This window comes from Talpa occidentalis, unplaced genomic scaffold (assembly GCF_014898055.3).
Source record: "Talpa occidentalis isolate TD23 unplaced genomic scaffold, MPIMG_talOcc4v2.1 talOcc4.3, whole genome shotgun sequence".
Taxonomy (NCBI): Eukaryota; Metazoa; Chordata; class Mammalia; order Eulipotyphla; family Talpidae; genus Talpa; species Talpa occidentalis.
This window is the reverse complement of record NW_023603184.1, coordinates 7,066,973-7,080,555: the sequence shown is the minus strand read 5'-3', so window position 1 is coordinate 7,080,555 and position 13,583 is coordinate 7,066,973. Positions and strand designations below refer to the sequence as shown.

The window sequence follows — 13,583 nt, the reverse complement described above, 5'->3', positions numbered from 1 at the left end:
ACCTGGGACCTGGGTGGTCCACCTCACAGCAGACACCTCGAGCTGTGCAGAGCCCTTGCCGAGGTTGTTCAACAAATGTTGCACAGAATGAAAGAAGAGAGACAAACGCCTATGAAAACGCTCAGTGAGGAAGGCTGTTTTCAGGATGCCCTCGCCTTTATTGTTATAGGGCAGCCCCGATATTGAGCGGGTTGCCTGGCTGTGGGTCCTCACCCGCGCGCTTACAAGGGACTTATGAATACTCCACTACAGGCACACACAAAAGGTTAATAAAAGGTTTATTTACAATGGAAAAGGAAATAAGGAAAATGTACAACTCAGGGAGAAAATAGGGAAATAAAGTCTTTAATGCGTCCTACCCGATCCGCGGACCTGGAAACCCAAAGGCACTCTCAGAGCTGGCCGGATGCTGGGAGCTGGAGGAGAGTCAAAATGGGGGATCCCTCCAAAGCCCCGTATCTGGCTTTATACCAACCTGGCTGCTTAACCCCACCCTCAGGTCCCAGCCACCTTCCCTTTGGTGGGGATGGGATTTGGAGTTCCCAGTGTCTTTGGCTTTGGCCTGGGGTGGGGGTGGAGTCCACAAAGCCTGTATGGGATTAGCTTTAGGCCAGCCTTTTCCCCCTGACATTATCAGGAAAGGCTTTTCTGTGGCCACAGCCAGGCACGCATTCGCCAAGAAACCGCTGGTGGCTGTGCCTCAAAACCGGGGAACTAAGGCCAGGAGCCGCGCTGGGAAGAGGCGCTGGGGCTGCAGGCTGCACAGCACGGAGGTGGGCGCGCAGCCCCGGGCCCTGGCCGCTCCCCTGGCTGGGCCTCGGGCCCGTGGGGCAGTGGGAACCGGCCCGCGCCCCCGCAGGACCCGGGGAGCCCCGGCTCAGGCGCCGAGTCAGAGTACGCGCGCCCTGGCGCTCGGGCCGTGCCGGGGTGTCCGCCGGCCTCGTTCCGGAGCGGGGGAGCTGTGCCCTCAAAAGTCCGGGCAGGCTCGGCCCGCCGCGGACTGCCCGCTGCGCCCCCGTCTGAGGATCCCCGGGGCGCGGTCCGGGCGAAGGAAACCGGCACGACGCGCGTCCGCCCAGCGCCAAGGGCGGTCCCCGCGGCGCGGGCTCGGGGCGCAAAGGCGAAGTCCTGCCCTTCCGTCCCCAGGCCGCCCGCGCCGGCTGCACTTCCTCCGCCCGCGCCCGCCAGGCGCCCGCCGCCCAGCAGAGGGCCCTTTCGCGTCTGTATCCGCGGCCGCCGAGCCGCTGGCGGGACCCTGAGGCCTGGGCGGAGCGCGCGGGGGTGCTGTGGTCTCGCTGCTGGGGTTGGGGTCCCCCTGGAGCCGGCCCTGCGCTCCAGCACGGCGCCGACCCGGAGCCCGGCCGCCCCCCCTGGTCCAGGGCTGTGCCTCTACCCCGGCCTCCCGGGGCGTCGCCCTCCCAAGCCCGAGGTGAGCTCTGGGGAGGGCCCAGCCAGTTTGGGGAGGACCCCAGAGAAGACTGCGTGGAGCAACATTGACCCGCGGGAGGGCAGGCTGTGGGGGTGGGTGGGCTGGTTCGCCCTCTCCTGGTGTCAGGGGCTTGTGCCTCAAGGCCTGGGAAAATCAGCCAGGATTTATGTTATAATACTGTGCTGAGCTTTGGGCATGAGCCAGGCCTTGTTCTAAGCACCTTATCTACATGACCTGATATTTATGTCTTGACTTAGGCCTGTGAGATAGTTACGGCTGTAACCCCTGGGGCAGTTGAGGAAACTGGCGTAGAAAGCGCAAGAACTCATGTCTGTGTGCAGAATGAGGCCATTCAGCCCCCCACCCACAGCTCCCTCCCTCCCAATGAAAATAGAGCCCTGGGGTTGCTGTCTGGGGTGCCCGTGCTGGTAGAGATGGCCCCACCCCTTCATTCCCTCCTATCATCCCTCCCAGACCACCCAATAATCTCGTTCTACCTTTTACCCCTGTTTACCTAAGTTACCTCAAGACCTTCAGGGACTTCAGGCTCTTTTTTGCTTTAAGTCAGAAAATTTGAACCTGGGTTTTTGAGATTGAGGTCAACAAGAAAGGAAAAAGAACTTTGGTGACCCACAGGCAGCGGAATGAAAAACTTTCACAAAAGTAAAACAAGCTAAAGCAGCTATATATTAAAGCCATATGAACATAGCAAATACAGCCCCGGGCAGGGAATAGATCCTTAACAGAATTTACTGGTAGAAGCCACTGCACACATGGTTACAACTAGTAAAGGACTCAAGGAGTAATGAATGTGAAACTTAAAGGAAGGGGCAGAGAGAAGGGGGCGGCCCATGGCTCCCAGTGCATTCTGATGCATGTAGTCTGCAAGGCTCAGGCGTTGAGTGTGCTTGTCTTTCCCCAGATGTTCACCCCACCTCAGAAAGAAGCTGCGGCACCTCCCACCTGTCTGGGCCCAGCCTCCACCCAGAACCTGGATGGTAACAACAGGGATGGTCTGGAAAGAGAATGCCCCAGAAAACCAGAGCAGAAGCTGCCAGAGCACTATGGAGTGGGTGATCCCAGTGCCATGTTCACCTCTGGGAGCTCCCAGCTGTCTTCCAGAGGAGGAGTCATTAAGTGGTTCTGGGACTCAGCTGAGGAGGGCTACAGGACGTACCACATGGATGAATATGATGAGGAGAAGAACCCCAGCGTGAGTGGAGCCCCCAGCCCAAAAGAAGACTACAGGGTGTGATCCCCACTTGGCCAATAGGACAGTGCCCAGGTTGGCGTTGCCCAGGACCACAGTGCCCAAGTCCTGTGACCTTAACGGAGTGGAAATCTGACATAATTTAGAGAAACTGTTTACAAGCCTGTTTATAATTGAGCGGACCCTGGTGTGTGTGTGTGTGTGTGTGTGTGACAGAAAGAGAGAGAGAGAGAGACAGATAGACAGACACAGGGAGATTCAAGAAACCTGGAATGCTCTTATGTGATTCTGACCCATAGTCTGTCAACTATGAGGCTTTAGAGCTGCGATGGAAGAGGTTCAGGTCACCACTGTTTCCTTATGGTTGTGAAAGCTCTTTATGCAAACTTTTTGAACCTCAGTTTATCTCTAAAATGGGATACCAATAACCTGCTCAATAGAATAGTCACAGTTCAGTGAGATCAGGTATGTCAAGCCGGTAGCACAGTACTTCCACACAGAGCATTTGGTAAATGCTACCTGCTATTATTGTTATGAGCACTGATTATAAGTTCTTACTAGCAATACTTTGGGGGTCAGAAAGCTTTCTGGAGGAGATGGCATATGAACGGGGCTTTATTTTTTTTAAAGATTTATTTATTTATACAAGAACTGGGGTATAGGCCAGATGTGCGGGAGGATGAGAGGATTCACCAGAGACAGAGCGGGGAACAGAACAGGCAGACTGACGAAATACACTGCTGAGGGGAGCAGCGGGCGAGACAGGAGAGGTCTGCTGTGCCATGTGGGACCCTCGCCAGCGATCGAACCAGCGCTGCAGAAAGCTTCACAACATGGCGCTCAACTACCTGCACCACCAGGGGAGGCCCATGAACGGGGCTTTAGAAATAGGCGGATGGGATCAGGTTGCTGAGTGGAGGGCATGGCTGGAGCAAAGGCAAGTAGAGGTGGTTGGCAGAGTGGGGTTGCGACACCTCCTGTTGGCTGCCCTCTGCTGTGCTCACCCTACCTCTGTGCCTCTTCTCTCCAGGGCATCATTAACTTGGGCACCAGTGAAAACAAACTCTGCTTTGACCTGCTGTCCAGTCGGGTAAGTCCCAGTTCCAACGGGCTGTCTGCCCTTGAACTTCCCTCACAGGAGCCTAGTGCTTGCCTCAGTGTCAGTCCAGAACTCCCAGGTTGCAGATCTGAGTTGGGAACAGCTTTCTAGGTGCTCTTGGGCCAGTCACTTTCTACTCTGCTATTTATGTCTCAGCCTCTTCCCTCATACAGTGCCTCCTGCATCTGGGTCCATGCTCTCAGAGCAGAAACACTCAGTGGTGTGTGACCAGAACTTAGCTGGCTCTTCAGAGACAAGACACAACCTGATTTGTAGCTTGTGCCAATTCCCATGGTGTAAATATTCCACTTTGGCTGATTCTAAGGTACTGATGTAACATCCCGGCAGGCAACACAGGCACACGTTACGTCCTGTGCCCCCAGGCTGACACATGGACAGAAATAACCTCAAGAGCACAGAATATAGTACAATGTTTTGCCAGATTCAGAAGATGTTTGAGTACTTATGAACTTTGATTTTAATATAAGTTATGTAATTGCATGTCTTTCATAATTTAATTTTGGAAAATGTTTTTTTTTTTTTAACATAGCTTACAAAATTCCTGGAATGTAATAATCAGATTTCTTGACCTGATGTGAACCATCTCCAGCAAACCACTAGAAATACCTGATTGGTGTATCTAATCCTTGGGCCTCAGAGTCAGGGTTGGGATTATAGATGTCTAACCCAAAGGAACCTAGTTCCAGAATATCCAAGCCCCAAGGAGAGAGGAATTTAGGGAATGTGCTTAAAAGACCTTTTCTACCCAAAGCCAGCTTCTCCCTGTAAGACAGCTCAGCACATCCCTTGGAAATAAAATATGCAATAAAAAGTGAAGTGAACATGCTAAAATTCATTTTAGTAATATATTTTGTTTAGTCAATTTATACCTAAAATATGACCACTTCATCATGTAGTCAATGTGAAAAATTACTGAGCTGTTAAACATACTTTTCTTATGTCCAGCGTTCAGAATCAGTGTCTATGTTCAGATGAGCCCAGTGCGAGTGCTCCGAGCTCCGAGGCTCCGGCTTCTGCAGCGCAGCCTGTAGGGGTAAAAGAGGGGGAAGGGAAAAGGATGGAGGTATAGCCCTGCGCTTGGTACCTTTCCTCCCTTGGATGCCCTGCCCAAGGCCTGCCTTCCCTTGACTCTGTGTGTGATGCCCTGGGGCTCACTACCTCCGCCCCACACCTGATCAGGGCGGGGATGCTTTAGAAATAGCCAAGGTGACTATTTAGCTGACAGCATTGAGTAGGCAGCACTGGATCAGGAGGCAACAATTCCTAGTAAACTAAGAACTCAGCCACTTGCTAGCTCTGTGACCTTGGCTGAGGCACCTCACTTTTCTGAACCTCAGTTTCATCATCTGCAAAATGGGCATCAGTGTTGTGCCTGTGCTATCCCTTTGCTGGTTTCTCTGATGCAAAGACCACACCTGTGGCCTTGGAGGCCCCGTGCTGTGTGGATGTGGCGGGCCTCACCTCAGAGACCTGCAGCCCTCAGCCCTGGCCTCCCCTCTGTGTCCCCAGCTGAGCCGGAGTGACATGCTGCGGGTGGAGCCGGCCCTGCTGCAGTACCCCGACTGGAGGGGACACCTCTTGTGAGTCTCTGGCATAGAACAGTGGTGCTCTGCCCAGGGCAGTTTTGCGCCCTGGGGACATTTTTGGTGGTCATATTGAGAAGGGCTGCCCCAGGCATTTATTGGTACAGGCGGGGATGCTGCTATACTCCTACAGGGGCCAGGATGAGCCCCCATGACAAAGAATTATCTGACTCCAAATAGCAATAGTAGGCGGGAGCCTGTTGAAGGCTGAGGGCCTAGTCCTAGAGACCTGGTGATTGTGGGGTCTCCCAGAGCCTCTTCAGGGAGCTGGTGCCCTCCCCTAGGCCTTCTCCCCAACGCCCAGCTTAGGGGGCTCTGGATCTGAGGCAGGGGGAGTACCTTCAGGCCAGTAGTTTTAGAGGAACCAGAATCTGCTTTGGGAGCACTGGCTGGGCCTTTCGCCCCGGGTAAGGTGGGAGGTGGCAGGTAATACTAATTAGACTTTGCACTTGCTGAGACTGGCCAGGACCAGGCGCTACTCTAAGGCTCAGTGACTGAGCAGGACTTGATTCCAAGACTGATTCTAAAGCACATGTGCTTGGAATAATCGGGATGCTGGCCCTGGATTGGGAACTCGGGGCTTGAATTTGACTCCGCCTCTTCCCAGCAAGTGTCTTAACTCCTTCAAGCCTCAGTTTCTTGGTCTCTGAAATGCAAATAATAACAGTCGTAGTAATAATTGCTTCATAGCATTGTTATGAAGATCAAATGAGTAAGAGGCTCCAAAGAACCCCTGTGAAATATAAATGCTCAATAAATATTAGCAGCGATGATGATGATGGTGATGATGATAATTAGTGTTATTACTATTGTTAGCTAGATCTAATAGTGTTGCTTTTGATATACTTAGAGTTGGCTTTGTGGTGGGTTTTCTGGTAGAACTACTAGAATAAAATGTTGCGGGTGGGGCTAGTGGTGGGGCCGAGGGGGTGGGGGTGGAGGTGGGGAGGTTGGCACAGGTAGTGGAGACCGACCACACGCCCCAGGTGGAAACCAGAGAAGGGTAACGCAGCTTCCTGCACCAGGGAGCTTGGGGCTGCTGTGGTGAGGGTCTCTCTGCCACGCGGCCTGTCTGTCTGTCTGTCTCACCTCCAGCCTCCGGGAGGAAGTGGCCAAGTTCCTTTCTTTCTACTGCAAGAGCCCAGCAGCCCTGAAACCCGAGAATGTGAGTAGCCCCCTCCCTGGCTCTCCCTGCTATTCTGCCATCTCCCCCACCCTGCGGATGGCCAGGGTGTGGTGGTTGAGATCTGCCTTTCACTGACTTATTTCACTTATTTTCATCCTCAATTGGGTCTAATTCCTGCATCCTCTTTGTTTGGTGGTCCCTCTCTGCATCTCCGTTAGATTCTCTGAGTGACCAGCTCCCTCTTCCTGAGCGGGGTCCCCACAAATAAGCCCCAGGAATGAGCTCAGCTGTTGGTCGGGAGAAAGCTTCAGTGGCTTTGCTGACAGAGCCTCGGGGGATCTGGCTCACCCAGTGCCCCTGGGGGCGAGGGGTTGGCATCCTTGCTCCCTCCTGAGGGGGATTCATCTCTGTTTGGATGTGTCCCCCTCAGGTGGTGGTTCTGAATGGCTGCGCCTCTCTCTTCTCAGCCCTGGCCACCGTGCTGTGTGAGGTCGGGGGTAAGTGGCCCACAGCCTGCTCAGCGCTGGGCTGCCCTGTGCCTGCAGCATCCCCAGCACCTGTGCTGAGTGCTGCAAATGCTTTCAGCCCTCACAGACCCCTGGAGTCAGGGGGCTTAAATAGGTGACTTGCTAAGCCGCCCTGGGGTGGGCAGTGCCAGGGTTGTGCAACACGCTGTCTCTCTGCCGTGACCTTGGCTTTCCTGTCTTGCTCACAAATCGGCATTTAGCACAGTCCCAGCACATAGTAAGGTCTCAATAAATTGTAGCTGCTAATTATTAGGACAGGGTCTGATGTCTGTGGTTCCAGGAAAGCAAGAACTTAAGAGAGTTTGGGACTGAGCGAGGAAGCATGTCCCCAAATGTTTCCCAGGACATGGAGGGCTCGGAGAGCTGCAGGGCCAGTGGACAGGGGTCTGGAGCATCGGACAGAGGGTGACGGGCCCCGCCTTCCTCCTGTCCCCAGAGGCTTTCCTGATCCCTGCCCCTTACTATGGAGCCATCACACAGCACGTCTATCTCTATGGCAATGTCCGGCTGGTCTTTGTTTATCTGGACAGTGAGGTGAGAGTCCCCGGCACCCCAGGTAGGACCTGGGCCATCCTGTAGAACAAGAGCTCCCTGCGTCTGAGTTTGGGGGTGGACATGGCGGACGTCTATGCTGAGGACTCGCGGTGGGGGTGCGGGTGAAAGGGGAGTAGAGATTTTATTGCTCATGGTTGCCCATTGCCTGGGTTTCCTGGCCCAGATCCCTAGGGTCTACATAGAAGCCAAGGCCACCCTATGGTGGGGTGAGAACAGGGCAGAGCAGACCTCAACATGGAAGTCCTTGCACCCTAACCAGAGGATTCTTCCCCAAACCTAAGAAGGATGAGTTGTCCCTGGAGTTAGGGTGATGGCAGTGACCCCAGTGTGTTTTTCTGGAGACTGTTGGAAGGAGCCTGGACATGATGGGATAATGAGAGGCTCTCAGAGTACAGGTTGGGGGGGCCAGGCCTTTGAAGTTGGCTGGCAGTATTGGTGGATTTTTTTTTCCAGGTCACCGGGCCAGACAAGCGCCCTTTCCAGCTCACTGTGGAGAAGCTGGAGATGGCGCTGGAAGGAGCTAGTTCTGAGGTCTGGGCATCAGGTCACACCCAAGGCTGGGGGGCGGGTCTGAGCAGCATGGGTCCCCTGCTGTGGCTGATTGTCCATGGAAGTAGGGGTGGCACTCTGTGTATGGGACAGGGCAGGGGGTAGCATGGAAACATGGCTTGGGGGGGCAAACCCTTGAGGGGTCTTCACCTTAGAAGACTCTCAGACTTCATGGTTGAAAGGATTAACCTAGAAGCTCGATTAAAAACACCACCAGGACTTCGCCTGGTTCTGACTCAGTGGGGCAGGTGTGGAGCTTAGCAGTCTGTAGTTAAGTGTCCCTGGTGATTTGGGAGGTGGCTCCCCTCCCTTTGAGGGGATCTGAGGCCCCTGAAGGAAGGGCAGAGAGCAGCAGTATTCCTGTGTTTCCTTTCCCATCTACTTTCCAAAAATCCCTCTTCTTCATTTTTCCCCCAGTCATTAAAATATTAAATAACATGAAAAGCATTAAAGCATTGTGCCCAGTGTAGGGATTTAAAAGTGTTCAACTCCCACCCTGGTTCTACCCACAAGGGCAGCCGCTACTGGCCTGGGGCTTTGCTCCTTCCGTAGTTGGCGCTGCAGGTGTAATGATCTGCCCCCATCTGCTCATGCGGGGTCAGGACCACAGTCCCATCACGGTCCCCAGGAGCCACCCATTGAGGGTGGGACTCTGGCCTTGGGGAGGAGCTGAGCATCTCCCGCCCCTCTCCTGGTTTTAGGGTGTGAAGGTGAAAGGCCTTATCCTCATCAACCCCCATAACCCTCTGGGTGACGTCTACTCCCCAGGAGAGCTGCGGGAGTTCCTGGAATTTGCCAAGCGGTGAGGAGCCCCCACACTCACCCAAAAATATCGTGTAAATCAGGGTCCTGACCGGGGCTTTGGTGCGTGTTCTTCCCTCTTCAGCCTACAGTGGGTTCCCCTGGGAGCTTTGGCCCCTCCTGGCCAGATCCTCGTCTCCATCCCATGCCCGCAGCCCTGTTAGGGGGGCTACTGTTATTATCCCCATTACTGAGCCTTGGAGTGAGGGCTGGAGTAAGGCTTGGATCTAGGTCTGTCTGCACTTGCCATGCCCTTCTGTGGAGGTGCCCTAGGGCTCCGTGTCTCCCCCACTGCTCTGCAAAGGCCCCACTGTCCTCTGCTTTGTATATCCATTTCCTGTTTATTTGAAAAAAGTAAACCAAAGACAGGTGTTCCTGGAAAAAAAGTTTGCTAATCCCAGGCTTGGTTCTTGGTCCTGGATTTCTACTCACCGCCACCCCACCTGGGGAGCGCTGGCCTGCACACCAAGCTCCCCTCCCTGCACCGCCCCCAGACACGAGCTGCACGTGATGGTGGACGAGGTGTACATGCTGTCGGTGTTTGAGGAGTCGGTTGGGTACCACAGCGTCCTGAGCCTGGAAAGGTGAGGCAGCCCCCTCCCCCACCCCCCTGGGGCCCTGGGCCACTGGGCACAGCTTGCCCCAGGGTGATTCCTCATCCAGCCAGCTGGTCTGCTGCCCTCAGGTCTCCTGAGGAGAAGCCAGAGGTCTGGGCAGAACAGCGGGGCTTCTGAGACCTCCAAAGGGGAGCCCTGGGGTTCCTTGAGGAAGAAGGAGGGGGATGGGGGGAAACTGGCCTCCTTTGCAGTCTCCTTCCTCTCCAGAGTAGCACCAAGTTCATTCCTTCATTTGCCCACTCTTTCATTCAGCAGATTCTTCTGGAGTCCTTTGCACAGGCCAAGCACTTCTGGTTTTTTAAATATTGGGCCTTTACATTTAGTTTGAGCCAAGAATTTGCCATCGAAACAGCTTTGCAAACTCTTGGCCCAGATCATCTAGAAAGGCTGTGAACCTGACATTCCGGGACTCTTTGCAGTTCCTGGTATTTGTACGGACCTTTCCACTCTGCTCAGTGGTTCCCGGGTCTTCTGAGCCGTCCTCATGAAGCTGTGACGGAGGTGGAGGCCGGGTCGTTACTCCTGCTCATTTATGGAGGGGCGGGGGAGTGAGACCCAGAAAACGGTAACTTGGCATCCTCTTCATGCCGGACACTGCGCTCACTGCAGGGAGCAAGACATAGCCCTTCTGGTGTGGAACTTCCCTCGGGGCTGTGTTGCCCCTGATCCCCCTGTGTCTCCGCAGGCTGCCTGACCCCCAGAGGACCCACGTGATGTGGGCGGCCAGCAAGGTGGGTTCCTGACCGGCTGGGGGTATTGGGAAGGTGTTGGGGGAAGAGGCCTCCTCTGTGGAGTTCTGGCCACTGCCCACAATGCCTTCCTCCTGCAGGACTTTGGGATGTCGGGGCTCCGCTTCGGGACGCTGTACACAGAAAACCAGGACGTGGCCACCGCGGTGGCCTCCCTCTGCCGCTATCACGGCCTCAGTGGCTTGGTGCAGTACCAGATGGCACAGCTGCTCCGGGACCACGGTGACTGTCGGGGCTGGTGACGGAGAAGCAGGGGAGGGTCACAGTGAACCTGGGACGGGCCAGGGATCATGGATGCTCTTGCCAGGAGAAGGATTCAGGGTGGGGTTGGAGGGCGACAGCTCTGGGCCCAGGCTGGGTTCATACCCTGCTTGGTCACTTCCTCGCTGCACAGCTCATTCCTTGACCTCCCTTGTCTGCAACACAGGGGTCCTAATGGCAGCTCTCTTGTTGGGGTTGTGTGATTTGTCATTCAGTTACAATAATAGTACCCGCAGGTCATAGGTGCTCCACCCTTGGGAAGCTGTTACTATCAGGGAGCGCCTGAAAGGCGAGAACAAAAGCTATTAAGGGGACATTGCTATGATGGAAGTTTCTCTCTGGAGTGGACCCACCCTCTCCCCAGGTTCAGATAGCAAGAGTCCCTGTAATTGCCACCATCTGCTGAGCTGAGCGATGCCCTCAGTGCATCCTCTCATTTGTCCTTCCCCAGCATCCTAAGGAGCAGGTATTCCTGGCTTCCCCCTTTGTTTTATGGACGAGGAGGAGGAGGGCCAGGCAAGATACAACTGCTCTAACAGCTTAAAAAAAAAAGTAATAGCCACAACATCAAGTGTTGGTGAGGACACGGGGCCGCTGGGATGCTCGTGCTCTGCTAGTGGGAACAGGCTGGGGTAGGGGCAGCCACTTTGCGAGACAACGTGGCAATTGCTTGTCAAGTTAAACGTACACTTACCAAATGGCCCAGCAACCCACTCCTGGGTTTTCCTTTGCCGGCCCCTGGTCTTTTTCTTCTCAGCATTAATATTAACGGGACCGAGGGGGAAGTTTGATGGGAGGATCTATCTTCTGGCTTCTCTTTCACCTAAACAGAATGGATCAGCCAGGTGTATCTGCCCGAAAACCATGCCCGGCTCAAGGCTGCCCACACCTACATATCAGAAGAGCTTGAGGCGCTGGGGATCCCCTTCTTGAATCGTGGGGCTGGCTTCTTCATCTGGGTTGACTTGAGGCAGGTAATGCAAGTGGAGGTATGAGCGGGGAGGGAGAGTTAGCCTCCCTCTGGCAGGTGAGGGCAGGGGTCACGCATCTGCATGCTGAACCCCCGCCCCCCGCCCCCAGTACCTGCGTGAGGGCACCTTCGAGGAGGAAATGCTGCTCTGGCGCCGATTTTTGGACAACAAGGTGCTATTGTCGTTCGGCAAGGCCTTCGAGTGCCAGGAGCCTGGCTGGTTCCGTTTGGTCTTTTCAGACAAGGCCCACCGGCTTCGCCTAGGTGAGAAGTCTGCCTTCCCTGGTCCCTCAGCACCACAACTTCACGCTGCACCCCCTCTTCTGGTCTCACCTGTGGCCCCAGAAACCTCAGCTTAGTGGCCTCTGCTCACCTACCCACCCACCAGCACCAGTGCTGACAGGCCCTCACTTCTTCCCAGGCATGCAGAGGATCTGGCAGGTGCTTGAGGGCAAATCCCAGGTGGCAAAAGATGCCCCTACCTGCCAGACCCAGGAGCCAAGTGGCCAGCACAGGTGAGCTGTTCGTTGCCTGGCGGCCACAGGTCTCCCAGCCACTGCCCACCGGAGCCTTTTGGAGCTGTGAAGATCAGTTACGATGAGCTGTTTGCCAGGAGGATGCCCGGTGTGGCCTCAACTCTGAAGGAAAACTGTTCTTTGCCTTTCACCATAGCAGTTCCTTAAGCTCTGGTTCACCTGGCCCATCCCCCACCATCTCTATTAAACAAAACTGGAGAAGCTGGGAGGCTCTGTTGTGAGTAATTTACATAATGGAGGAGTCATGTCTGCTCCTAAGCAGAGCTCTCAGCCCCCCAGGATGCGAACAGAAAACACAACCTGTACCTTCGTTTTGAGAGCATTTTTCTTTGCTTCCTGTTGCCAGGGAAACAAGTCAAATGAATGCACATAAAAGAGAGTAGCCCAAAAAAACAAAAAAGCCAAACATGTGATAATTTCTGAACTACAAGGTGAAAGGAGTTAATTTCTGCATGGTCAGATTGCTCTCCTCACACTTAGGGTATGTGGGTCACAGCACACCTGCACCTGGGACAGAACCCTGCTTGGGACGAGGGGAGCAGGCACCAGCAGGAGTCAAGAGGGGTGTCTCTGTCTCTGGGTTGCTCTTCCTCCTCCTTTCTGAAGAGTCCAGTCATGGGAAGATATGGGGCGATCCTGAGCTCTCAGTGGGGATGCCTCACCAATACTGGTGTTTCCCCTTAAGCATGCAAAGGGTGGCCCACCTGTCTCCAGGTGCTTCATCCTCGTCCCACCTTAGAGCTGTGCTGAGGGCCCTTCTCCTGGGCCAGCACTCCTGTGTAGAAAAGCTGTCTCCTCCTTGTACCTCTTTTTTTTTTTTTTTTTTTTAAAGATTTATTTATTTATTTATACAAGCACTGGGTACAGTCAGAAGCGCGGGAGGGTGAGAGAATTCACCAGAGTCAGAGCGGGGAGCAGAGCAGGCAGAAGGACCCAAGAACACTGCTGAGGGGAGCAGCGGGCGGCAGGAGAGGTCTGCCTGCCATGTGGGACCCTCCTCCGGTGGCTGGGAAGCAGCCGGGGATCGAACCGGCGCTGCAGAGGCTGCAGGCAGCTTCGCAACCCAGCGCTCAATCGCTGCGCCACCGGGGAGGCCCTTGTACCTCTTTTAAAGATACCTCTTGTCTGTGAAATCAGGGCTTCCTTTCTGTAAACCATGTTTTTTGGTATAGGATGATTTTGCCTCTTTTTGCCTATTCAGTCTTCTCTCTTTTCTTGAATACTTTCTATGTGCCAGACACTGTACCGGCTAATTTACCTGCATTATTTATTTCCTCATCCACGAAATGGGAATAATAACTCTTTAGTAGTGATGACAACTAATAGAATGTTAATGCAAATTAAGTATTTTTGAAAATAACACCTGAACTCGGTATCACGGGCTACTTTTCCAGCCCAGCAGTCCTCAACATTTAGTGAGGATGTCAGGCATTGTGCTGAGTTTTATATGCACTATCTCATTTAATTTTCACATGAGCCAGAACTTCAGGTATTATCCTCATTTTATTTTTAAAATTTTTCTCCTTTCCCATCCCCCCATCATGTCTCCT

At 54.1% G+C, this 13,583-nt stretch overlaps 1 protein-coding gene across 2 annotated transcripts; it reads left to right on the top strand.

Annotated features, from left to right (window-relative positions):
* The first annotated feature begins 1,346 nt into the window (after positions 1 to 1,346).
* On the top strand, positions 1,347 to 12,315 carry ACCS (1-aminocyclopropane-1-carboxylate synthase homolog (inactive)). Of its 2 annotated transcripts, XM_037522424.2 has the most exons (15): positions 1,347 to 1,429; positions 2,352 to 2,642; positions 3,670 to 3,729; positions 5,269 to 5,339; positions 6,438 to 6,507; positions 6,899 to 6,965; positions 7,432 to 7,529; positions 8,004 to 8,081; positions 8,801 to 8,901; positions 9,395 to 9,484; positions 10,203 to 10,248; positions 10,347 to 10,488; positions 11,359 to 11,501; positions 11,608 to 11,761; positions 11,919 to 12,314. In XM_037522424.2, exons 2-15 carry the CDS (start codon positions 2,352 to 2,354, stop codon positions 12,014 to 12,016), a joined length of 1,509 nt encoding a protein of 502 aa, XP_037378321.1. In that variant the 5' UTR covers positions 1,347 to 1,429; the 3' UTR covers positions 12,017 to 12,314. The 2 variants fall into 2 exon arrangements, with proteins under 2 accessions (XP_037378321.1, XP_054555229.1); XM_054699254.1 differs by lacking the exons at positions 1,347 to 1,429; positions 2,352 to 2,642 and adding an exon at positions 2,721 to 3,576 and having other exon boundaries at positions 11,919 to 12,315.
* Positions 12,316 to 13,583: the final 1,268 nt, after the last annotated feature.